This window comes from Gopherus flavomarginatus, chromosome 3 (assembly GCF_025201925.1).
Source record: "Gopherus flavomarginatus isolate rGopFla2 chromosome 3, rGopFla2.mat.asm, whole genome shotgun sequence".
NCBI lineage: Eukaryota > Metazoa > Chordata > Testudines > Testudinidae > Gopherus > Gopherus flavomarginatus.
In genome coordinates this window covers 235007406-235033688 of record NC_066619.1, presented here as the reverse complement: position 1 = coordinate 235033688, position 26283 = coordinate 235007406, and the positions used below count along the sequence as shown (strand labels likewise).

The window sequence follows — 26283 nt, the reverse complement described above, 5'->3', positions numbered from 1 at the left end:
GCTCCAGACAATGAGGCAGAGAGTGGGAGGGTCCAAGGTCAGACAGGGGTCTCCTGGAGAGTTCCATCAGGTGCCTGTGGAGTCTGAAATTTATGAGACTGCCTAGTGCAAAGGGGAAAGGAGTGGCAGATCTCTCACTTTGATGGAATCTGTTATTCCCCAAGGTAGTACAGGCAGCTCTTGTGCTGATCACTAACCAGGACGACCCGAGGGCAAGCCAGGCAGGGCTAGAAGCCTTGGGCATATTAAGTGCCCCAAACAGTGGGGGAACAACAGGGGAGAATCCCTGATTCCTACTAATCACAAACTCACTACTATTAATATAGCTAATAAAAAACTATTTACAAAATACATACAGGTAAAAGCTAGAAGGCTAGATACAGAAGGATTCCATCCCCAACTGCAAGCAGTAGAAAGGAACTGGAAAGGCGATCAGTCCGTGCCACCTTTATACCCTCAGTTGATAGCTCCAGGAAATGAAGGGCCCAGACATGGACCAATAAATGCTTCTATAATTTCTGGTCCTAGGAACATGGAGCGCACACACCATCGTAGTGAATACCCAGAGGATCAGCGTTTGAAGTAGAACTTTAATAATGAGTCATCCTTTCACAAAAGCTACATGATGAAGTTTGGGGAGAACTTTGAGCACCCTGGCAACAGGAGTCCCAAAGAGATTTTTACTCTGCAATGAGCTATCAATGGCTGACGATGATACATGTACAGCAAGCAGTATATTCAAATGTATTATACACTTTAACAATTTGGCCAATAAAATTGTTTCCTGGTTTCCATCCACCAACACAAGATAACCTGACTTAAAAAAAAGCCAAACCAGCACTTTACACTATGTCAGAAAGGCTCGGGGGGGTGGGGGTAGGGGCTGGAGGACACAAAAAGGGGGTGAATTTCAGAGCTGAGAACCCTGCAGTCAGAGGGTACTGCCACACCTGGAAATTCAACCCTGAGGTTGAACAGCAGAGAGCATTCCAGCAGATTGAAACGGCCATGACAGAGCCTGGGGGAAAAGCTGAATCAGTGATAACCAGCAGGGTTCTAGACCATTTAGGACTTTAGAGAGTGCCGTCAAGCCCCACAATTTCCACCCAAAGCAAAACTGAATCTTCCACCACACACCCTTCTGAAACTGTTTGAAAAAGTTAAGTAAATTAATTGAACCTCTTTTTAAAAAAGCATAATAAATAAAATATTTAAACACTGATCAACATGTTGCATGTGTGATGTGGAAAATCTTTTTAGCTTTATGAAAGTAATTTGTTCAGCCTTTTTAAATGGTGTAAAGGAAATACTATTGAACTCTACAGTATATAATTAAATACCCCTTTCTATGCACAACAGGAAAATCAGTACGCAGTAAATTACTAATTATGTTTTTAAGAAATTTGGAATACTACATACACTATTCATGTAAAAACATTAAAAAAGAAAGATTTTTTAAAAGGAATGCCTTGGGAGAGACTTTTGCTCTCGTGTTTTCATGCTACAAAAGTTTCAAAAGATGGTATAAGGACAGAAGCTCCGATCCTGCACTGAGAACCATATGAACTGACCCCTGCACCCACACAGAGCCCCACTGAAGTCCACGGAAGCCTGCATCTTCCAGTGCAGGATCAGGGCCACATTTTATGATCAAAACCTTATTTTGAAATGGATGTCCATCTTAAATTAAAAATCATATGCATATATGCACATGTAATATACACACAACATACCGTTAATTATGAAATTGCTTTAAAATAATTTCACAAAATATTAGTAAATGGTTCAAGCACTTTTAAAATTGTAGATAATTTAAAAACTGAAGAAAAAAATCCATAATCATAATTGCTTTCTGACGAAAGCCTTTTCTAATACTCCACAACAATTAAGGCTAATCAATCAGAACAGTTCTGATCAGAGAAAAAGTTTACAATAGTTACTGAAGTTTTACTTTACCGAGTTGATGCTGTGGATACATGCTGTAATTTGAATGTGAGAAATCTGTCTCATCTTCTTCATCTATGGTCTGTCCTAATGAAAGCAGACTGACACGTCTCATCTTCAATAGCCTTGGGGAGCTTTCACTAGTACTTCCAATATCCAGCACCACATCTCCAGAAATGACAGCAGGAACGACTTTTTTTAAAAACTCCATTTTTTGTTCTGTCTACTTTCCCAACACTGATTAAACTAGCTGCACAAAACATACACCCAGGTGCCTGTACAAACTTCCTTGAAGAATCAGTAAGGTGGACTGCTCAAGCTACTTTACATAGTGAAGTCATGCTAAACCGGGGCGGTGCCAAACACCAGTAGGTCAGCTGCCAGCTGTTGGGAGGCTGATTTCAAAGCCGTTTACTGTACAGACTGATAACACCAAATAAGCTATTAAGTTACTGGAATATACATGTGTTGATCAACTGCTGCAAACACAAAGTAATAAATTTAGCAATATGATGATTTTAAACAAAAGTGTGATAAAACATATATATAAGTGCAAATTTATTTTTGACAGTTAATTGGCTCTTCATTTCAATTACGTGGACAGGGAGGAGTATACATCTGCATTCACAGATAACACTTATCATTTAGAAAGTTCATTCCCCAGCTTTACAAACAGAGTTACTAACAGCTCCAATATTCCATGCTTTGAACCAGTTACATTCTTGTATAGCTACTTACTGTACATTAATATTTTATTATGCTAATGCACAGGAAAATCTGTCTGTCTTTCTTCACACTTTCTATATTTGGGAATAAAATCAGAAATGATTAAAGACATAAATAAACCAACCATTTAAAACTAAAATTAGAGATCTATAGAATACACTAGTGAAGTAGTTTCTTATCCTACCTGTGATGAAGAAAATATCACTGCAGTCAGGAATTATTTGTACATTACCTCTTGTTTGGAATGTCTATTAATGATTGGACTAGACACTGGTAGAAGCTTATTTTCCTGATAACAGTAGCTCAGGATCTAAGTTATATTTTCAAAGCATAATTAACAAAATTATCCAGCCCATGAAAGTTCTATTTTTAAGTACACAAAGCTATTTTAGAATATATTTTCTTCTAAAAAACTTCTCTCAAATTCATCTTGAAATCTAGTTCTTACATAAATTCAGACATACTAAAACATACAGAATAGCCTACATAAAATACTGAGTTCTGGGTTTCACGATGAGTTGATGTACCCTCTGCAAGACCTCTGTGTATCCCCAAGAGTACACAAACTCCTGGTTGAGAGCCCAGGACTAGCGCTAGGTGTTTTAGCGCCCTAGGCGCACGGCAATTTCGCCACCCCATGCGCTGGTCCCGCGGCTCCGGTGGAGCTGCCGCAGTCGTGCCTGCGGACAGTTGGCTGCTCGCGCAGCTCCGGTGGATAGTAATTAAGCAAAACGCTGCCCACCAATAATCCTGGCACCCTAGGCGATTGCCTAGGCATCCTAAATGAAAGCGCCAGCCCTGTGAGAGCCACTGCTCTAGACTCTGGGCTTCTTTATAGACTTTTCCCAGGAAACATTTAAAATGTTAACATTTAAGACATACCAGTATGCCTCAAAAGAAAAAAGTACCTAGGATTTCCCTAGCTACATATTTAAAATTATTGGAATGGACTGAAAATAATAACAGCTGAACCAGAAAACAGAACCATCTCAACATCTATATTCCTTTTTCAAACAGTCAGTGATACTCATATTTAACAAATATAAATCTCTCTGAATTTTCTGATAAGGAGAGAGACATAAATGTGAAGTCCACAGGACCTTCCCTCACCACATTTTCTCTCATCCACCTAAAGTTTATATAGAAATCAGAGATATATAGGCTTCCTTGGGGGTGGGGGGAACAACACACACACACACACACACACACAAGCTATGTTTATGGAGTATTTTATGTATGGATTTTCTCTCAATAAAAGTGTACTTTTCTTGTAACTAGTCATGAAAATCTTAATTTGTAAATCTGTCTAATCCCAATTAAATCATATCTTCTCTCACCAGCAATTCGTAGATCAAAATTGATTAAGCAGTAACAAAATGTATGGCAGGAAACAGAATAAAGCAGCAGATTAAAATGTGCATCTTAAATTCATTGAATCAGAACACAGTGAAGTTCATCTTGAAAGTATCACCAGTAAGTCTGCTTTCAGGTCACATGATCCATCAGTGTACATCAGTATTTAAGATTTTCTTTTGGTCCTTAAGCTGTTTATTTACTTCATTCTATTATCACTGGCACAACACTATGACTTTTTTCCTTTTGTTTCTCTTTCTGTATCTGGTGCAATTACTTAAAAAAATTACAAGCCAATTTAGTTTATAAACTAGGTCCTCCTTAAAACAAGATAGATTAGATAGATATTCATATATAACAACTGAGGAGAGTTGGCAGTATTTCAAAGGGACACTATTAAGAGCCCAAAAGCAAGCTATTCCACTGGGTAGGAAAGACAGAAAATGTGGCAAAAGGCCAGCTTGGCTTGACCACGAGATCTTGCACGATCTAAAACATAAAAAGGAGTCATATAAAAAAAATGGAAACTAGGACAAAATTACAAAGGATGAATATAGGCAAACAAGACAGCAATGCAGGGGCAAGATTAAAAAGGTAAAGGCACAAAATGAGCTCATACTAGCTATGGGAATAAAGGGAAACAAGAAGACTTTTTATCAATACATAAGAAGCAAGAGGAAGACCAAGGACAGGGTAGGCCCACTGCTCAGTGAGGAGAGAGAAACAGTAACAGGAAACTTGGAAATGGCAGAGATGCTTAATGACTTCTTTGTTTCGGTCTTCACTGAGAAGTCTGAAGGAATGCCTAACATAGTGAATGCTAATGGAAAGGGGGCAGGTTTAAAAGATAAAATAAAAAAAGAACAACTTGAAAATCACTTAGAAAAAGTTAGATGCCTGCAAGTCACCAGCGCCTGATGAAATACATCCTAGAATACTCAAGGAGCTAATAGAAGAGGTATCTGAGCCTCTAGCTATTATCTTTGGAAAATCATGGGAGACAGGAGAGATTCCAGAAGACTCAAAAAGGGCAAATATAGTGCCCATCTATAAAAAGGGAAATAAAAAACAACCTAGGAAACTACAGACCAGGTAGTTTAACTTCTGTGGCAGGGAAGATAATGGAGCAAATAATTAAGGAAAATCATCTGCAAACACTTGGAAGGTGGTAAAGTGATAGGGAATAGCCAGCATGGATTTGTAAAGAACAAATCATGTCAAACCAATCTGATAGCTTTCTTTGATAGGATAACGAGTCTTGTGGATAAGGGAGAAGCAGTGGATGTGGTATACCTAGACTTTAGTAAGGCATTTGATACAGTCTCACATGATATTCTTATCAATAAACTAGGCAAAACACAACTTAGATGGGGCTACTATAAGGTGGATGCATAACTGGCTGGATAACCATACTCAGAGAGAGTAGTTATTAATGGTTCCCTATCCTGCTGGAAAGGAATAACAAGTGGGGTTCCGCAGTGGTCTGTTTTGGGACCAGCTCTGTTCAATATCTTCATCAATGACTTAGATATTGGCATAGAAAGTACGCTTATTAAGTCTGCACATGTTACCAAACTGGGAGGGACTGCAACTGCTTTGGAGGATAGGGTTATAATTCCAAATGATCTGGACAAATTGGAGAAATGGTCTGAGGTAAACTGGATGAAATTTAATAAAGACAAATGCAAAGTGCTCCACCTAGGAAGGAACAATCAATCAATTTCACACACACAGAATGGGAAGAGACTGTCTAGGAAGGAGTACGGCAGAAAGGGATCTAGGGGTTACAGTGAACCACAAGCCAAATATGAGTCAACAGCGTGATGCTGTTGCAAAAAAACAAAAAAACAAAACAAAAAAAACATGATTCTGGGATGCATTAACAGGTGTGTTGTGAGCAAGACACAAGAAGTCATTCTTTCACTCTACTCTGCGCTGGTTAGGCCTCAGCTGGAACATTGTGTCCAGTTCTGGGCACCGCATTTCAAGAAAGATAGGGAGAAACTGGAGAGGGTCCAGAGAAGAGCAACAAGAATGATAATGGTCTAGAGAACATGACCTATGAAGGAAGGCTGAAAGAATTGGATTTGTTTAGTTTGGAAAAGAGAAGACTGAGAGGGGACATGATAGCAGTTTTCAGGTATCAAAGGGCTTCATAAGGAGGAGGGGGAAAACATGTTCATCTTAGCCTCTAAGGATAGAGCAAGAAACAATGGACTTAAACTGCAGCAAGGGAGGTTTAGGTTGGACATTAGGAAAAAGTTCCTAACTGTCAGGGTGGTTAAACACTGGAATAAACTGCCTAGAGGAGGTTATGGAATCTCCATCTCTGGAGATATTTAAGAGTAGGTTAGACAAATGTCTATCAGGGATGGTCTAGACAGTATTTGGTCCTGCCATGAGGGCAGGGGACTGGACTCGATGACCTCTCAAGGTCCCTTCCAGCCCTACAGATTAGATTAGATTAGACAGACCCCTAGCTAATGAAATGCAGTCATAGAGAAAGTAAATCTACTTCTGTACTACGATGTTATTTTGAGCCATTTATCCAGTTGGCATAGTGAGACACTTAAAGGAACTAACATTGTGTAAAAGTTTTCCCAAGCATTAAATTACTTTCAAAGACCTTAACATGGTGTGCACCCTGAGTTATTTAAATTATAGTACATAATTAGTTTCTAAAATATTAAATCAGCGTTATTGTCTATTTGTTCCAATTAACGGTATCAAGCAATTAATCTAATTACATTACGTAAAGGTAAAAATGTTCAATAAAAGAAGCCGGTCAATATTCTTTAATATACTATAGTGATGTTGAGCTTCTACTACAATGAATAATCCACATGTTTTTATAGGTATATAAAAACTCAAGTAATACACTTTTGACTGATACTATTCAAAACAACAAGTAACATTTTCACCGAAGTTTTACACACATTTAAAAGTATCAGAGGGGTAGCCGTGTTAGTCTGGATCTGTAAAAGCAGCAAAGAATCCTGTGGCACCTTATAGACTAACAGACGTTTTGGAGCATGAGCTTTCGTGGGTGAATACCCACTTCCTCAGATGTATATAGTGGAAATTTCCAAGGGCAGGTATATATATGCTAGCAAGCAAGCTAGAGATAACGAGGTCAGTTCAATCAGGGAGGATGAGGCCCTGTTCTAGCAGTTGAGGTGTGAAAACCAAGAGAGGAGAAACTGGTTCTGTAGTTGGCAAGCCATTCACAGTCTTTGTTCAATCCTGAGCTGATGGTGTCAAATTTGCAGATAAACTGAAGCTCAGCAGTTTCTCTTTGACCAGCAGTAGGAGAATTTAGCTGAAATCCCTACCCTATGATTCATTATGGATGCTATCAAAATACATAAAACGTTGGTACTGCCATACAAACTCAGATTGGAAGAAAAAGATTTAATAAATCAGTTGAGGCTCCATGAAGCAGCTACCAACAGTCCAGGATCCAATTTTAATTGTGGCCCTATGAAACATAAGAACATAAACATAGCCATGCTGGGTCAGACCAGATGATCCATCTAGACCCAGTATCTCGTTTTCTAAGAGCGGCCAGTGCCAAATGCTTCAGAGGGAATGAACAGGTCTTGTTCAAAGAATTTGACCAGGCCTCATCCTCCCTGATTGAACTGACCTCGTTATCTCTAGCTTGCTTGCTAGCATATATATACCTGCCCCTGGAAATTTCCACTATATGCATCTGAGGAAGTGGGTATTCACCCACGAAAGCTCATGCTCCAAAACGTCTGTTAGTCTATAAGGTGCCACAGGATTCTTTGCTGCTTTTACACATTTAAAAAGTTATTTGCATGATCTAAGGTTTAGCTCAACATAAAATCTGTGAAAAGTTATATCTGCATTTTCAGTGAGTTGTACGGTAGGTCCATTTTAAATGCAGCCAATGTCAGTCTATTGGGAAAAATCTCAATTTCTGCAAAACACTTGCATCAATTACTTACACTTTACTCACTCACATTTGTCTTTCATTTTCAAAGATTTTGCACTATTATTAATATCAGAAGAAATGGATTCACAAGTTCAAACATAAAATAAACTAAGACATTTGAAAAGGTGGGTTAAAAGAGTAAGAGCTATATTATCTTTATTATTTAATAAAATGCATTCTATTCAATACAGTGCAAGCCAAGAATAATTAAAATATTTTATGTTTCAAGTGCCTGGGATATAACAATTCTTATCTTGAGGTTACATATATGAGTGCAATGCTTTCCTATATCCAGTACAAGTTCTTGAGAAGTTCAAGGTGACCCTCTCCATTTTGTAGCTTTCAACACTCTTATTTGGATGGTGCTCTAGTCATCCTGCCACCAGACCTCTGTTTCTCTCAAAAGCATCCCCAACAATCTCTAGGTTTTTCACACAAGATCTTCCCCCCAAGCCACTTCCCTCGAATATTTTTTTAAGCCAGTCCACTGAGATGCAGGCAGAAAACCTAACTTGAGCCACAAACAGTAACAGTTAAGATTGCTAAAGCATTAATTAAACAGTTGTAAGAGGTTATCAACATTCAATGTACGTCAAAGGTGACCTGATCTTTGCCAATAGTACTACTTCATCCTCATCAAACTGAAATAACAAAGCAGTAGGAGAATTTAGCTGAAATCTCTACCCTATGATTCATTATGGATGCTATCAAAATACATAAAACGTTGGTACTGCCATACAAACTCAGATTGGAAGAAAAAGATTTAATAAATCAGTTGAGGCTCCATGAAGCAGCTACCAACAGTCCAGGATCCAATTTTAATTGTGGCCCTATGAAACATAAGAACATAAACATAGCCATGCTGGGTCAGATCAGATGATCCATCTAGACCCAGTATCTCGTTTTCTAAGAGCGGCCAGTGCCAAATGCTTCAGAGGGAATGAACAGGTCTTGTTCAAAGAATTTATAAAAAGACAGAGATTTATTGATAACTATGAGTTACCTCCCACTCACTGCTTGGAATCATACTTGTGTGCACTATTTAGTTTAATAAAGAATGTCTGTTTAGTCAGTTGGATCGAAATCAAAATATTTCAATACTAAAAAAACTTTCAATATCATCCTGGTTCATTACAAGCAACTTTCTTTTCACAGTGTATTCTGCACATAAAAGGGCATTTATCACAGTCTTTAACTTCTCAATAGCTGATATGCCCAATTTGCAAAATATAAGGGCTACTGTATATCTTGGGCATGATCCTGAAACTACCACACACACAGAACCCTGCTGGAGCTCACCTGAGGAGGTTTTGTAGGATTGAGCCCCTGAAGTTTGACTTCCCTCCACCTTATTTTTGTCATGCCTTGCTCCATCTAGCAGAAATGGACTGCAATAAATGATTGGGGTACTTGCAAGTGAAAAAGTTAAGTATGTTTACATTACCATTGATCCACTTATTTCATATAAATATACACACACACACATATATAAATAAATAAATACATAAAATACACACACAAACCCCTGACCATACTAGATGTTATAAAGTAGTAGGTCATCAAGAGTCTACCAGAATCAGGCCAAGTAATTCCTCCTGCTTATAATCCTATAAAGTATATACAAAAAAATCACAGTTAAAAGTTGTCTATATCCTTCTGTTTTCCCTCAGAACATTTGTTAGTATGGATAATGAAACAGATTTGTATAATAAAGTTAACAGCATATGTACTTATTACAGAAAAGTCAACTATTTTTATTTTTGGATAGTAATTCAGGATAGAGACTTCTTTTCAAATGCATTTATATAGCATGTAGCATAATGGAGGACTCAAAACCAACTGAACTCTCTGGGCACTGCAACAATATAGATAATGTATGTATAATTTCACACAATTCTTCACTCTCTGTTTTGCAAGTGATCACTTGTTCTTATCTAACACTACCCACAGTAACATTTTTATTTTAAGCCTACAACTGCTCCGCCAGAGTAAGCAGCTGGTCATTTTCCAGATGTGTTAAGACAGTTATGATCCAGCCTTTAGACTCAACTGATGAAGTGAGAAAATACATATATTGTCAAAAAAAATACAACCAAAAGTGGTGAGGAGGGAGGTTGTCATGGGGTTAATCACAGTAAATATTTGGCAACTGGATGGGGAGGGATAAGACACTCATCGGGTGGGTGGTCATTACAATCTTCCTTTAGCCTGCTGAGTGGCAAGATCTACCCTCTCATAACTCTTTCTTTGACACAGCCAAGAGAAACCGGTGGCCACATTTACTCCTGACAATAAGGAAAAAGAGGCAAGAGAGGGCGGAGAGAGAGCATACATGCCCCTGCATGTGTGAAAGCACATCTAGCTATCTCAGAACTTCTTTGCCCCCACCCCAATAAATAAATAAAGAAATGTGCTATCCTTAATTAAAACAGGATGTTTTTGGTAAAATAAATTTTAAAACAAACGTTCTTAATAAGGAGATAATTAGATTTTCTGAAGTCTGGAGATTGCCACTGATCTACTCTGGAGACCTTGGTTATCCTTCCATAGCAGAAAAGGTCTTGACTACCTCCAGCTGATTAGAAGAGGAAGGAAAACCTACAGTTTGTGATAATTTAAAAGAACGTACTTCAGACCAGTGGTTCTCAACCTGCAGTCTCTGGGCCGCTTGCACCCACTCAGCACAGAGCTGCAGCCCATGTGACATCCTCAGGGCCATACAGGTAGTATTGGATGCAGCCCACATAACACATTGTGGGTCACATATGTGGTCCACAATGATAACTGGGTTGAGAACCACTGCTCTAGATGGTATAATTTTGATAATCTACCTATACACTGTTTCTCAATCACACCAAAAGCTCTCATCAAAATAAGCATTAGCAGCAAGGGCACAGCCAATGCTAGATATTCCTTCAGGATATTTTTTGTGACTGCATTCATGATCTCAAAACATTTACTTCCATAAAAAGCTATTATAGAATACGTTTTCGTATAAAACTTGTATATAATGCAGCTAAACCAAATGTTTGTGTGTCTTCCGTACAAATAATGTAATTGCAGTCTTTTTTTTGGTCAATGAGCCCACATTATGTACTAAAGCAGCACTCAAGAGGCCCCAAATCAAGATCAGGACTGTAGAATGCTAAGCAATATATAAATACATGAGAAGAAAATCTTCATTCTAAAGAGTTTACTTGCTATAGAAAACTTCAGTCATTTCTCTTTACTGGGAAAGATTTATCCTTAAATACTGATGCTTGCCTCTTCATTCACAATCTCAAATATAGTTAAAATCACATTCTTGGAAGGTTTATTTGAACCTTTAATTTGAAAAGACTCTGAATATTTATTTAGCTTTTTTGACTGATTGTCCCCAGTTTTAATTCTTTCCCGTAATTCTTTATGATCTTGTTCCTAATTTCAACTTTAGAGAGCTGGAAAAGGAGACATATGCTGACAATTGTGATTACAGATTACAGTACGCCATCTGCTAAAAAAGTGCTTTATAAATGGTACTGAGCTGTAACAATGTTCTCAATCAAGCCTCACCTGTGCAAAATCTAGATGTTTGTGCTGATAAAGCAATGTTTTCTACGTGTCGTCGGATTAATCAATACTGTGATGATTTTACATTTTTAGCAGGAATTGCAGCTACATTCAGGATGCTAGACCTACTGAAAGTAATATGCACGTTTCCCACTCAGGAATTTAAGGGGGTAATTTTAATTTTATTTATCCTAGATTAATACTCATTACTAGAATAAAGACGTATGTGGTCTTAAAAAAAAAAAAAGGCTATCTTACTACTCAGAGAAATTGAGCTTAAATATATTTGGTGATCAAAGAAATGTGTTACTAATTAATATAGTGAAAAACTAAAACAATGTCAAGTTCATAAACTACAGTTAATAGTTTCCTCAACCAGCAGTATAATCAGCAAAGAATCCTGTGGCACCTTATAGACTAACAGATGTTTTGGAGCATGAGCTTTCATGGGTGAATAACCACTTTGTAGGATGACATGCATCCGACAAAGTGGGTATTCACCCACAAAAGCTCATGCTCCAAAACGTCTGTTAGTCTATAAGGTGCCACAGGATTCTTTGCTGCTTTTACAGATCCAGACTAACACGGCTACCCCTCTGATACTTGACAGCAGTATAATGTTTAAAACCAAATCATCAATTTTATTATGATTTCTATTTTTAGCGTTTTATTTTTTTTTATATTATGGTATCACTCATAGCATAGTAGATGCTGTTCACACAGTCCGTCCTAAAAATTTACATCCTACAATATCATACAAAAGAATTTACAACCCCTTTGCAACCTTTAACTTCAAGTAAGTAATATCATTACAATTCACAGATTATGGTTTAAATGGTAATTAATCCATTTGGAAAAAATACACTGGATGCATTTTTTCAGGACCTTTTAAAAAGGTATGTTTTTGTTCTGCTTAAGAAAAAAGTATATTCAGAGCTGGAAAAAGTAGAGTGTAACACAAGAATACCAGTGTTTCCCTTTGCCTATGAGTAGGTGGCAAAGGGGATATTAAGAATGTCTCAGCCTAGAAAACAGTGTATTCCATCTACAGTAAACAGCTAAATCTGAATGATAATATTTACTCTTTAATATGTTTTAGTGAAATAACAGGACAGCCGGTAGAAAACCAAGATATGATGCTAATGGATGAAATCACCACAAGCGAGAATACCTAAAGTTCTTCCACATGGCCTATTGGGGACGCTGATCTGTAGAGCAGCTTCATTAGAAGATACAAAAAGAAGATGGTCACTAGTTCTCCAGTTATGAAACAAACCTTTACATTAACAGTAGGTGAGGAAGGAGAAATTAAAGTAAAAGGGAAAGAAGAAAAAAGTGAAGGAAATATTAGGCTAAAACTAAGTAAAGATGTTGGGATCAGGAAGCTTCTTAGCATAAAACATTCTGGAACGCTTCAGAGAAAAAGAATCTTTCAGCTTATGAAAACTGACAAAAAAAATCCATGTTTCATTATGACATGAAGACAACAAAGCCTCATTGATTACTAATTTTAAGAATAGATAGATAGATAGATAGATAGAAGAAAGCAGGAGCACAAACATTTGTGCCATAAAGTAAACTACTTTAGATGAAAAACAGTAACAAAAGTTGCACATGTGCAATGTATATCTCCCCTATACAGAAAGTTTCAGAGTCTGACCTCTACTGGTCAATTAAGCACAGTGCTTAAAAGCCTAGGCACAAAACAAAAACAAATCCCTGGATCTTTGGGTCAGGAAACGGATTATTTTGAGATTGCATTTACAAAAGAATGTTATAGGACTTCAAACAAAATTCTAAGTTACTTTCAGTGCCTCACTTCTTTCAGCACCTAAATGAAATTTCTCATAGATCAAATAGATTATAAGTAAGGCTAAGATTTAGTCACAGGTATTTTTGATAAAAGTCATGGACAGGTCACGGGCAACAAACAAAAATTCACAGCCCATGACTTTTACCAAAAAATACCTGTGACTAAATCTCTACTTCTGAGGCCCCACTGCTCCAAGGGGCCTCTGCTGGGGGGAAGAAGCCTGCTCCGGTGCTGAGGGTTGACTGCCCCCCAGCCGCTGCTCTTAGGGACTGCTCTGCAGACGGCCTCCGGGTGTCCTGGGGCCACTGCAGCTCAGGCAGTTCCCAGGGCAGCCCCAGGACCACCACCCCCCCACAGCCAACCACAGAAGCCACTGTTCCAGTGGTCCCTGGAGCCAGCTGCCTGGGACCACCCAAGCAGCAGCTGGTGCAGCTAGCCCCGGGGACCACCAGAGCAGCAGCTAGTACAGCTGTCCATGGGGTGCCTGAGCACGTTGCCCTGGGGGATGGGCCTGAAAGATTCACCATGAAAAAATTGCAGCCTTAATTATAAGTGTTGAAATAATTTACATCACAAAACAGGCAATCTGAAATTGGGACGCAACATGTGCTAGTTCAGTGGTTTTCAACCTTTTTCATTTGTGGACCCCTAAAAAATTTTGAATGGAGGTGTGGACTTCTTTAGAAATCTTAGACCTAGTCTGTGGACCCTTAAGGGTCCATGGACCATGGGTTGAAAACCACTTTTCAAGCTGAACAAAACACAAAGATTGAGTTCTATTCCTGATTGCCACAGGCCCTGTGTAAGCCTCAGCAAGACATGTAATTTCTCTGTACCTCAGTTTTTCCCCATCTGGAAGATGATGATAAGGTAAAATATAAACATGAGAAGTATGAAAAAAAAAAAAAAAAAGTATGCTAAACCAAAACTTCCTTAAAAAAAAAAAAAAAAAAAAAACACCACTTACAAAGCAAGGACATTTTGGAGTTAGTTTCTTTACACAGAATATCTTCTCAGCTGAATCCCAAAAGCAAATTCTTTTTTAAGCTTGTTCCTTCCCTAATACACTTTAACCAGTGCCCAACCAGCCAGGGGAGTGAGGGACAAGGACCAGCTGTAATTGCGGTGCTACTACAGGGGGTTCAATGTAGTACCAGGTAGTCCAGTTTAGAACTTTTAAAAATATTATACCTGGGTTAGGGATCCGGGGCTCAACTCTCCACTGACTTGCACCTTCTGTAGAAATTTATACCTGTGCTAAGTGAATATAGAAACAAATGTTACTATTCTGAACAAGAAGCCTCTTGTGCACACCTTGCACAGGTGTAACAGACTACATGAAGTACAAGGCTGTAGAAAAAGTAAAATGTGGTGAGGCTACTTATCTGGAACATGGTATATACATTTATAGGACTGTATACATTAACTGCAACAATCATTTTATTAAACTACTAATTCACGGTAGAATTATACATAAAACTGCAAAATTATGGCATGTAAAAGGTTACGGTTTGAAAAATATATGTATTAAGAACACACAATAGCAAATTTTTTTTCTTTACCTACAGATATTTGGCTTACAGAGTTAGTCTTCACCAGTGGCACATGTAAACTTGTTGGCAAATAACGTAAGCTCTGCAAACCGAAGTCAAGAGGGCACAGAAATCATACCAGAGCCGCTCAGAAGATTCAGGGGGCCTGGAGCAAAGCAATTTCAGGGGCCCCTTCCATAAAAAAAAATGTTGCAATACTATAGAATACTATATTCTCATGGGAGCCCCTGCGGGGCCTGAGACAAATTGCCCCACTTGCTGCCCACTTCCCCCTCCAGCAGCCCTGGGGAAAAATAAACATATAAAAACCTTCCACATCTCGGCACAAATCCAGTTTTGAGAAAACTTCTTTTCAAGTCACTTTTACAAGGTATCACTCATCCACTCTCAGCATCAGCTAGTGCTAAAAGGCACTAAAGCTCGTTAAAAGGGTTGGACAAATATTTTCCATCAAAACTTTTTTTTTAAATCGAAAATTAGGGGTTTTTAAAAAGCAGGAAAAAATCACGGACAGTGTCTGCTTTCCTTCAAAATTTGTTGTGGTTTTTTTAATTGAAAAGCTGAAATTAATCTGCCAAAACCTGAACATGGTTTGAGGGTTCAGAAGTGTGTGGCCAAATATTTGCTGCTTGTTGTGTTTGATTGTTTAAAGAAACAATAAAAATATTCTGCTTAAAAAAAATCCAAAACTTTAGAACCATCTCAGCTTGTGACCAAACACCTGAGCCCATCGGGTCAGAGATTTTTCCAGGTTTCTGATACTCTGATGGCTTCCTTGACTCATATCTGTCTCCATAACTTTGGGTTCATTTAGCTTAGAACATAAGAATGGCCATACTGGGTCAGACCAAAGGTCCATCCAGCCCAGTATCCTGTCTACCGACAGTGGCCAATGCCAAATGCCCCAGAGGAAGTGAACCTAACAGGTAATAATCAAGTGATCTCTCTCCTGCCATCCATCTCCACCCTCTGACAGACAGAGGGTAGGGACACCATTCCTTACCCATCCTGGCTAATAGCCGTTAATGGACTTAACCACCATGCATTTATCTGTTTCCTAGAGACTTGCTCCATGGGGTCCCTCACAAACTGGAGATGGTTACTGTGGGTTTGTCTTTAGTATAGACTATGTACATACTCCACAAGCCGAGCATTTGAGCTTGTTCCAGAATCTGGGATGAGCTTATGTTGTGAAAACTGAAATGCTCAAAATAGCACATGCATGTGAATGGACACAGGGTGCTAAAATTAAATTAACCCAGGGATTCTCAAACTGGGGTCAGGACCCCTCAGGGGGTCACGAGGTTATTACTGGGGGGTCACAAGCTGTCAGTCTCCACCTCAAACCCGGCTTTGCCTCCAGCATTTATAATAGTGTTAAATATATTAAAAAGTGTTTTGAATTTATTGGGGGGGGGGTCACACTCAGAAGTTTTCTACGTGAAAGGGGTCACCAGTACAAAAGTTTGAGAAACACTGAATTAACCCCTCTGGAGCCTGGGGGAATCCAGGGGAGGGGGGTTTCCCTTGGTAGGGCTGGGAAGGAAGTAGGTGGTGTAGAATATTGCTATTCTCATGTGATCCCTCCCCCATGGAAAAGATAACAGGTTGGCTCTTTGTGTTAAATAGCTGTCTGCAAGCCTCAAACTGCTGAATGAGCTTTAGGGTAGGGAAGGCTGTGCCTCCCCAAACAGCCTGTCCCTGTCCCCTATCTGACCCCCATCCACTTCCTGCATCCCAACTGCCCCCCTCAAAATCCCCAACCCATCCTGCTCCTTGTCCCCTCACTGCCCCCCAACCACCACCCCGAGACCCCACCCCCCACCAACTTCCCCTGTTCCCTGACTTCCCCAACCCCATCCACCCCCACCCCCTGTTGATTCCTGACAGACCCCCAGAATGTCCACGATCCAACCCCCCGTTCTCTGTCCCCTGACCGCCCCCCAGAACCTCTGCCCACTCCCTGCGCCCTGACTGTCCCCGGGACTCCCGGCCCCCTGCCATGCTGCTTACTCCCGCCTCCCACCCCCTAGATCCTCAGCACGTCATGTCCAGGAGCAGCCCAGGCCCCTGGACAGTGCTGCCGCAGTGTGGCTCCGGCAGGACCAGAGCTCACAGCCCCACCCCCTTACCACACAGCTCCGAGCGGGGAGGAGCTCAGGCCTCGCCTCCTTACCATGAGGCTCTGAGCAGGGAGCCAGGCCACTTTAGCTCTGTCCAGGGCCACTCCTGAACATGGCGCGCTGAGGTGCCGGGGGATGGGGGAAGGCGGAGGTGGGGTCAGGGCCAGAGAACCTTAACATAAGTCCTATGGAGTTCTAAGCAATTTTTCAACAGGAAAGAAAGAATTTGTTCAAAGGAATTTGTTATAATACAATCTTTCCAATTCAACAAGCATGAGATATTGCTGGAATCCTGATTACACGATTCAGCAAACAAACACTGTATTGTCATTAAAAATTCAAAATGTCTTACCTTACTCATCTTGTGTCTCTAAATGGTCCAATAAAAGATATTATCTAAACAACTTCTGTAGGTGAGAGAGACAAGCAAAACTAAGATTTTTTTGGTTTGATGCACTGGCTTTCTGGATTGCAAAAACAACCACCACCAAAAAGCCACAGCTAAGCCACCGGCAATTTATAGGTATAAGTATGAAAAAGATGGATCCACCACATAAATTAGAATCTGCATTAGCCCTTGATATAGCCCTGGGATACAGTGAAAAGAATGGATACTTATCTTACTGTAATTGTGGTTCTTACAGTGTCCACATGGATTCCACGAGAGGCGCATGTGCCGCACATAAAATCAAATTATTCTGGCCAGCAGTGTTTGTTGGGGCCGTGTCTGTGCCTCTGATGTCCTTATGCCCTCCACCAGGGAACATTAAAGGCAGAGTGGGCCAAACAAGTCAGATAGATCCTTTGCAAATACAGAATCCCAAAGAATTAGGACTAGTAGCAGGAAAGAAGAACAGGTAGTGGAACCTATGTGGAAAACACATCTCAAATAACCACAGTTACTGTAAGGTAAATTCTTTCTTTCTTTCAGTGATTGTCCATAACGATTCCATGGATTTCCTTCACCTAAATAGGAGACTGAGACCTCCACCTATTTTCAGGATCAGAAAGCACCTGGAATAAAAACTTTTACCTCCAATTCCCTTGGCATCACTTGTATAGCGTTACACCTCCAGGAGTGAGTACATCTCTGATTTTAGTAGGTTCTCTTGAGAGGGGTCCCTAAGAGGGATGGAGGGCAAGTTGGAAAGAGGGAAGGATTCAAATTGCAAAGAATAACTCCTTTGAACTATTTCCAGAATCCATTTGTCTGGGGTGATGATACTTCAGGCACTGAACAAGTGGCAAAGTGTTTCCAAAAAAAGGAGGGATCCAAGTTGGTACAAAGCACTTGAACCACACATCAAAACTTGAGGTCTAAAGCAAAAGACAAAGAAGATGTTTGTTTGCCTTTTATTATGGGTTTAAAGTTCTTCATCCGTTGCTGCTGGTACTGGCATCACTGTGAGAAATATGAAGATGAGGACAAGTACTGCTATCTATACTATCTAAAACCAGACACCAAGGCCTTCTTGGGAGTTGGTAGACCCCCTAGGGATCTGTCTGTTCACTTGGTGGTCACATTTTCCCACCCTAGGACCTCTTCATTTCCTCACACTAAATAAGTAATCACCCCTGAAAGGCACCACACTTGCGTCCTAGTTTCTGGTAGAAGACCAGATGATCTGAGCCATGTGTGCTGTCTCAAGGTTATGGATGATGGTACTGCATCAGAGAAGTCAAAATGATAATCTGAGGCCTGGTCTACACTATGCGTTCAAACCGATTTTAGCAGCGTTAAACCGATTTAACGCTGCACCCGTCCACACAACGAGGCCCTTTATATCGATATAAAGGGTTCTTTAAACTGGTTTCTGTACTTCTCCCCAACGAGAGGAGTAGCGCTGAAATCGGTATTACCATATCAGATTAGGGTTAGTGTGGCTGCAAATCAACGGAATTGGCCTCCAGGCAGTACCCCACAGTGCACCATTGTGACTGCTCTGGACAGCAATCTCAACTCGGATGCAGTGGCCAGGTAGACAGGAAAAGCCCAGGGGAACTTTTGAATTACATTTCCTGTTTGCCCAGTGTGGAGCTGTGATCAGCATGGGTGGCGATGCAGTCCCAAATCCAAAAAGATTTCCAGCATGGACCGTCCGGGAGATACTGGATCTGATCGCTGTATGGGGAGACAAATCTGTCCTATCATAGCTCCGTTACAGAAGACGAAATGCCAAAGCATTTGAAAAAAATCTCCAGGCTATGATACAGAGTCCACAGCACAGTGCTGTGTGACAAGCATAACGGAAAGCCAAAGAATCAGATGGACGCTCATGGAGGGAGGGACGGAGGGGGTACCGAGGACTCCAGCTATCCCACAGTCCCCAGCAGTCTCCGAAAAGTATTTGCATTCTTGGCTGATCTCCCAATGCCTGTAGGGTCAAACACATTGTCCGGGGTGGTTCAGGGTATAACTCATTAATTTACCCCCTTCCCCCCCATGAAAGAAAAGGGAAAAAAATCGTTTCTTGACTTTTTTATATGTCACCCTATGTCTACTGCATGCTGCTGGTAGACGCGATGCTGCGGCAATGAACAGCAGTATCCTCTCCCCTCCCCTCCCCGGTGGCAGATGGTACAGTGCAGTACGACTAGTAGCTGTCCTCGTCATTATCCCGTGAGTGTTCCTGGCTGGCCTCAGATGAGGTCGGCCAGGGGTGCCCGGGTAAAAATAGGAATGACTCCCGGTCATTCCCAGTAGATGATACAGAACGGCTGGTAACCGTCTTCATCATAGCAACTGGGGGCTGAGCTCCATTAGCCCCCTCCCTTTCATGCGTAAAGAAAAGATTCTGTACTGCCTTGACTATCACAGCAGCTGGAGGCTGCCTCCCCCTCATTTTATCTCACTAACAAGTCAGTGTTTCTTATTCCTGCCTTCTTTATTACTTCATCACACAAATGAGGGGACACTGCAACGGCAGCCCAGGAGGGTTGGGGGAGCAGGGAAGCAACGGATGGGGTTGTTGCAGGGGCACCCCCTAGAATGGCATGTTGCTCATCATCATTTCTGCAGGATCTGACACGGACCGGCTGTGCTCTCTGGTACACTGGTTCTCTAGTACACTTGCACCATATTCTAGGCAGGACTGACTCTATTTTTAGATACCATAAAGGAGGGATTGACTCGAGGAGTCATTCCCATTTTTGTCTTTGCGCCCCCGGCTGACCTCAGCCAGGGGCACCCATGACAGCAGCAAACGGTACAGAACGACTGATAACCATCTCTGCTATCTTGCAAAGGCAAATGAATGCTGCTGTGTAGCGCTGCAGTACCACATCTGTTAGCAACATCCAGTAGACATACGGTGACAGAAAAAAAAAGCTGAATGGACTCCATGGTTGCTGTGCTACGGCGTCTGCCAGGGCAATCCAGGGAAAAAGGGCGCGAAATGATTGTCTGCAGTTGCTTTCACGGAGGAAGGAATGAGTAACGACATTTACCCAGAATCACCCGCAACACTGTTTTTGCACCATCATGCACTGGGATCTCAACCCAGAATTCCAGTGGGCAGGGGAGACTGCAGGAACTATGGGATAGCTACCCACAGTGCAACGCTCCAGAAATCGACACTAGCCTCGGACCAAGGACGCACACCACCGAATTAATGTGCTTAGTGTGGCCGCATGCACTCGACTTTATACAATCTGTTTTACAAAACCGGTTTATGTAAAATCGGAATAATCCCGTAGTGTAGACATACCCTCAGACTATGGTTGGCCACTAAACAGTCCCTCTGCTATCAGAACCCTGGTTAACTTCCTTCGGTCATCAGTGAAGGCCACAGCGAACAGCCATTTTCTCCCATAGATAGTACTAATACCTGGACGTTACAGATTGTTAGAGTTACTGATGCTTAGCGATACAGAAGAGAAACCTCCTGCTGCCCAAAGCATGCACCTTATGCCTTCCTTGTCACAGGCAGTGAACTTGGCCTCTTTTTTAACTCAATACTGCTATAACCACTACCAGTCAACTGGGAGCATGAGAAGTTTGGAAGAATTAAAATCCTTCAGGAGGCAGCCAGTACAGTTTGTCTTGACAATTTCTTTTGACACAGACCGTCTGGATGCAGGAGTAGCACAAGCTGTCTTTGCACATTGTAACAGCACTTCCAAAGGAGGAAAGGTCATAATGTTTGTAGAAGAACCCACAATTTCATATGAGGTGAGAGATTTCTTCCACTGGAACAGAAAGCATTTTTGAAGTCTGTGTCATTTTGTCCTCAAGCTCATAGAACTTACACTGATGAGGAAAATGCAGAGGCAACTCTCACACTGTTGTAGGAGAGCAGAGGTGGAATAAACCTTTCAGCTGTATAAATCTAGTTTCTAATTCCTTATCCATGCAACAGGCTTTAGGACAGGATTGATGAGACTCAGTAGTTATAGCGGCAGAAAGTTCTGTGGCACCTAACTAACAAATGTATTAGAGCATGAGCTTTCGTGGGTGAATCCGATGAAGTGGGTATTCACCCATGAAAGCTCAGACTAACAAACGTATTGGAGCATATAAAGTGCCACAGAACTCTTTGCCGCTTTTACAGATCCAGACTAACACAACTACCCCTCTGATAATCAGTAGTTATGACCACCAAGGAATCAGGCACAGGATGGATTTTAAAAAAAAAAAAGTGTCAAAATCTTGTTGAGCCACACAATTTCACCTATGCACTCACTTGGCCATAGGACGTATAGAGGCTGAGGTCTGCCAAAGAGTTTTTGCTAGCTCCAGTAAGGCTTCATTGACAGAACTGGCAACTCTTCAAGGAGGGTGTGGGGATTCTTTTGCACAAGCTTTGCCTGAATTACTAGAGAAGTAGCTACTCTCCTCTGGAGGAGGTCAACATCTGGTGAAGATGAAGAAATATGGAGAATATCTAAGGGTTCTTCTATTAATTCTCCTCTCCTCCATGAGGTCCAGCACAGCAGGTGGAAGGATGATAGCAGGATCCTGAGCAGAGGTTTTCTGCATTGGATGAGACTTCCTCTAGAGAGAGTGACCATGATGGAGATTCAGGGTCACTCAGAGTACACCAAGACCAGTAAGATCAGAGGATACTACATAGTCTGAGCAATCTACGGCAGGAGACACCATTCTGGAGCTTCCTTATAGGAAAACCATTTCTGGCCTTTAGGTTTCCTAGTTGTAGAAGCCATGTAAGGTGGTCTAAAAGATCTCAAAGGTGAAACAAGTTCATCCCTTTCAGAGTCTGAAGAAGAAATACAAGTCTCTTCAGAATAGGGAGAAGCACTCCCCAGTGGGGATGCAGGTGGTCTAGGTACAGAAGACACATTGGGCTTCAAGAAAAGAGAAGACTGGGGTGGCTGGAACCCATACAAGTTACTGGTGCCAGATTAATAGGTCAAAGAGACAATTCTGAAATGGAACTGACAGCACCAATGTCCCTGAGTGCATCAACAGTGCCCAAATGCATCAGCGAAGCAGAGAACACTGGTGTTGGTTGCAGCAAAAGGAGAGTCCATTAGAGAAAGGCAAAGAAGATCTTTTACTGACAAGGAGCCCTGTGAGAGGAGAGGCACCACAGGTATGCATAACAATGCCAACAGTGCAGAGGTTGACTGAATCAGATGAAAGGAGGAAGAATGACCCAGTACAGGTGAAAACACCAGTCTGAACAGCCCTGAATGAACCAGAGTTGATGGTGCTGTCTCAGATGAGACGAGCAGTACTAGAGGACTTACCAGAAGACTTCCAGGGAAAAAAACCTATACTTTGTGCTCATGTCAGCACAGAATACCTGGAGTCCAATCACCAAGGCTGACAGTGAAGCGTGACATTGGTAACCACACTTGTGCTTCGAATCAAAAGCAGTTAGGGGGCGCTCCTTTTTGTTTCTAAGTCCCTTGCCTCACAGTTGGAGCTCAGCTTCAATGCAGGACACATCACCTCTTTCATGAGGAGAACTTTAAGACAAAAATCCCTGTGTTTTCTAGTCCTGGTGGGGCAGGAGATATAGGTAGGGCATTTGTCCCTGTTTGTCCCCAAACAGCTCTTCTTCCTATCTGTGATGGCAAGAGCAGCCTTGCACATTGCATACTGCTTAACTCCTGGAGGATTTTTAATATGGAAAAACTCCCAAGTAACTACTAAACTGTAACTAACTAAGCAAACTACCAACAGCTAAAAGCTAAACCATGCTGGCTAACTGAAGCAAATGCTACAGGGAGCTTCAACTCTAGACACAAGACGTGGGAAGGAACTGAGAGTGAAGGGTAGGACACGCTTCTTTCATGCCCCCATGTGAGAGCACAAGGAGAGTAGGGGCACCTGCACTGCCTAGTAGTACCACTGGCAAAAGTCTCTGACGTGAGTGGATTGGGAGCTCATACACCTGCAGTAGAATAGATATGTGCACAATCACCCAAAGGAGAACTAACCTAAATGTTTGCTGTTGCCATTTTAAATGATTTTCATTGGTGCAGTTAGTAGCAAAACAAGTTAGATGACCTATCAAGGTCCTTTGTAGTCCAACACTTCTATGATTCTAAACAAGAGATAGCAAGCTCCAATCAACATATTCTGTACCTCTGAATTCGCTACTCTGACAATGAGTCAATAATCCAGCAAGTAGCAGGTTTGAGAGGGAAGACACAAGGGTCAAAACTTCATCATCAGACTGGGAATGAAGACCAGTGTCCAAAGCAAGTTAGGAGAGTAAAGTACACTGGGGCATTATTTACTATCTGCAATACAAGTTTGAATCAAGGTATAATGTCTTCTGAAGGTGTGCATGGAGCTCCAAGTAGCTGCCCTACAAATTTCTAGTAGAGGTACATGTCTCAGAGATGCAGCAAAGGTTGCTTGTGCTCTCATGGAATGAGCTCTCACCCCCACAAGCAAGTAGGGCAGGGGGAAAGAGAGGGATGCACAGATGTGAGCTAAGTGACAGCAAAGGATAGATAGTACAATCAGATACTCATTTCAAAGTCTACACTGATATAGCTTGACCCCTTGATCTCACTGCTACAGAAACAAATATATGGAGGTGTCTTTGTAACAAGTTCTGTTCTTTGTAATAAGAGACTAGTTCTCTTTAGACATCCAGAGAATGAACTCTTCTCTCTTCATCTGAGGCATGAGGTTTAGGCAAATATATCACCAACTGCCTGCTTGATGAGACTGATGTATGGGGAGAGGGAGGGAAGCCCACATCTGATTGTGGTCTCATCGTCTTCTCCATCAGATATTTTCTAGATCTCAGTTCCTGACAGCCAAGTGCAGAACTCATGGGGGAGATGTGAGCCTAACCCAGGCAGTAGAGGGAGAATTGATGTTCATCACTCACAGAAACACAGTGAGGCAGGAAACAGTTTTTGAATCCAGAAACTGTAGGCAGAATACCAGCTTTCTTGGAGGTGGGGTAGATGAACCTATTTACATTATACTAAAAAAATACTAAAAACCAAAACTATTTACAATATGTTTACAGAAGTGACATAGAAGAGGAGCCGAGACACCAAATATTCCAACTGAGACCACACAGTAATAAGAAGCAACTGGAAAGGCATCAAGCTGCACCCTCCTTTATAACCTCAGTTTAGAGCACAAAGATGTAAGGCACATGCACAACCAACGGAAACTGCTTGCTAAGAAAATTCTAGACTCATGAGTGTGGTGCACACGCATATCCCATGTGTGGGATACACATAGGTACCAGCACTGGAAGAATTTATCCACTTTTTCTGTGGATAAATACTATAGCAGAAGCAACAGAACTGCAAAATTTCCCAATCGTGGTCCATCAACATGCCTCAACCCTGTTCTCAAAGGCCACCAGTAAAAGCCACATAGTGTATCAGTATTACAGTTAAAGGTTAATGAATTACAACATCCTAAAGGGAAGATTTAGAACTTGCTTAGATACTGATTTAGTTATATTAATGCAACCCCCTTCTGTAGACAACTATTTTGGTTTAAGAGAGCCTTATGAGTAATGATAAGGATGCCTTGTGACTTGTCAGTAGCAGTAAGGAATCAACTTGAGCTAAAATTGGTATAAGGCACTCTTCCAAAAACAGGTGTCTACACAAGAGGGTTGCACTGATTTAGTTAAACTGGTACTCTTGCATACGTGAGAAAAGTAATGAGAGATGGGGGAGTCCCTTTCAATACTCTATCTACACTAATTCCTTAATGCCAAGTAAGTAACAGCCGATATCTGAAGTATTAGTTGAAGCTCTTGTATGAAGTTACACGTACAAGAGCACAGGGACATGAGCAGAGAAAAGTATTCAGACAATCCATCTAAAAGTATCTTTTGTTCCACAATGTGATAATTATTTAATATGTTCTTACCACTTTGGAAGGCATTGTTGATCAACAATGTAAACTGTTAGTGCACCACACTTAAGATGGATCCATCAAGACATTTCTTTCCAGGAGTTCAACTTTTGCTTTGAGGATGTGAAAGTAGATACAAATATGCATACAGCTACGAGTCACCTGGTATACAGCTGAACAACGGTAAAGGCTCCAGGTACAGCACAAAGAAATGAAGTTTAAAATGTCTGAAAAGAAAAAGAGGGGAAGACAGGAAAATAGCTTAGTCAATTCTCATAGCAGTTTGCAATTAAAAGACATTTAATCACTGAAAGTGGCAAACAACATCCAGAAGTTTTCACAAAGAACCTTAAAACACAGCTTTTAAAAAATTAAAAGCCACAATAAAATATAGATCTTAGATTTCAGAATTAGTAATCTTTATTCAGAAATGAGTTAATAAATTCTCTTTCCTACAACAGAAAATTAGACACTGATCTTTCCAGATCCCAACTGTTTAAAAGGATTAGATCTCACAGTCAGATCCTGTTTCATATTTTATGGAAATGTGTACACACGAGGCAAATGGCATACTTTTTTTTTATATTGAGAGTTTATCTATTGAGTTTTATATAGATTTAAATTTGATAAGTTTTTCTGTTTCAATCACATGTATATGAGCTCTCACTATTGAGAGAAATTCCATTCAGAAATATTTATACTGTCTCTGTGGAGCCAAATCACTTTACAAGAAAGACAAATTCACCATTTTAACGCAGCTGTGCCTCCTTAATGAGGCACCACAAAAATCATGAGCTTCCCCTACTGTGGAAATTTGCTTGTAAGTTACACTCACGTTGCAACTTGCCTACACTGCAGGGTTTGCTTTTTTTGTTCTCCTTCCATACTATCAAACGATAGCAAACACTTGAATATTTAGGAGAATTATTAATTTTACTCTGGAGGCAGATCAAGCA

At 40.9% G+C, this 26283-nt stretch overlaps 1 protein-coding gene across 16 annotated transcripts in view; it reads right to left on the bottom strand.

Annotated features, from left to right (window-relative positions):
* Window positions 1–25477, bottom strand: part of FRYL (FRY like transcription coactivator) — a 331713-nt gene extending 306236 nt beyond the window's left edge. For 11 of the 16 annotated variants that reach the window (XM_050947230.1, XM_050947236.1, XM_050947231.1 and 8 more), the window contains exon 1: window positions 1957–2404. In XM_050947230.1, coding sequence (XP_050803187.1) covers window positions 1957–2155 — 199 coding nt within the window. In that variant the 5' untranslated portion in view covers window positions 2156–2404. Of the gene's footprint in view, window positions 1–1956; window positions 2405–14534; window positions 14601–25342 lie in introns of those variants that run through there. The other 5 variants (XM_050947237.1, XM_050947247.1, XM_050947241.1 and 2 more) reach the window with 3 other exon arrangements.
* Between the last annotated feature and the right edge of the window lie 806 nt (window positions 25478–26283).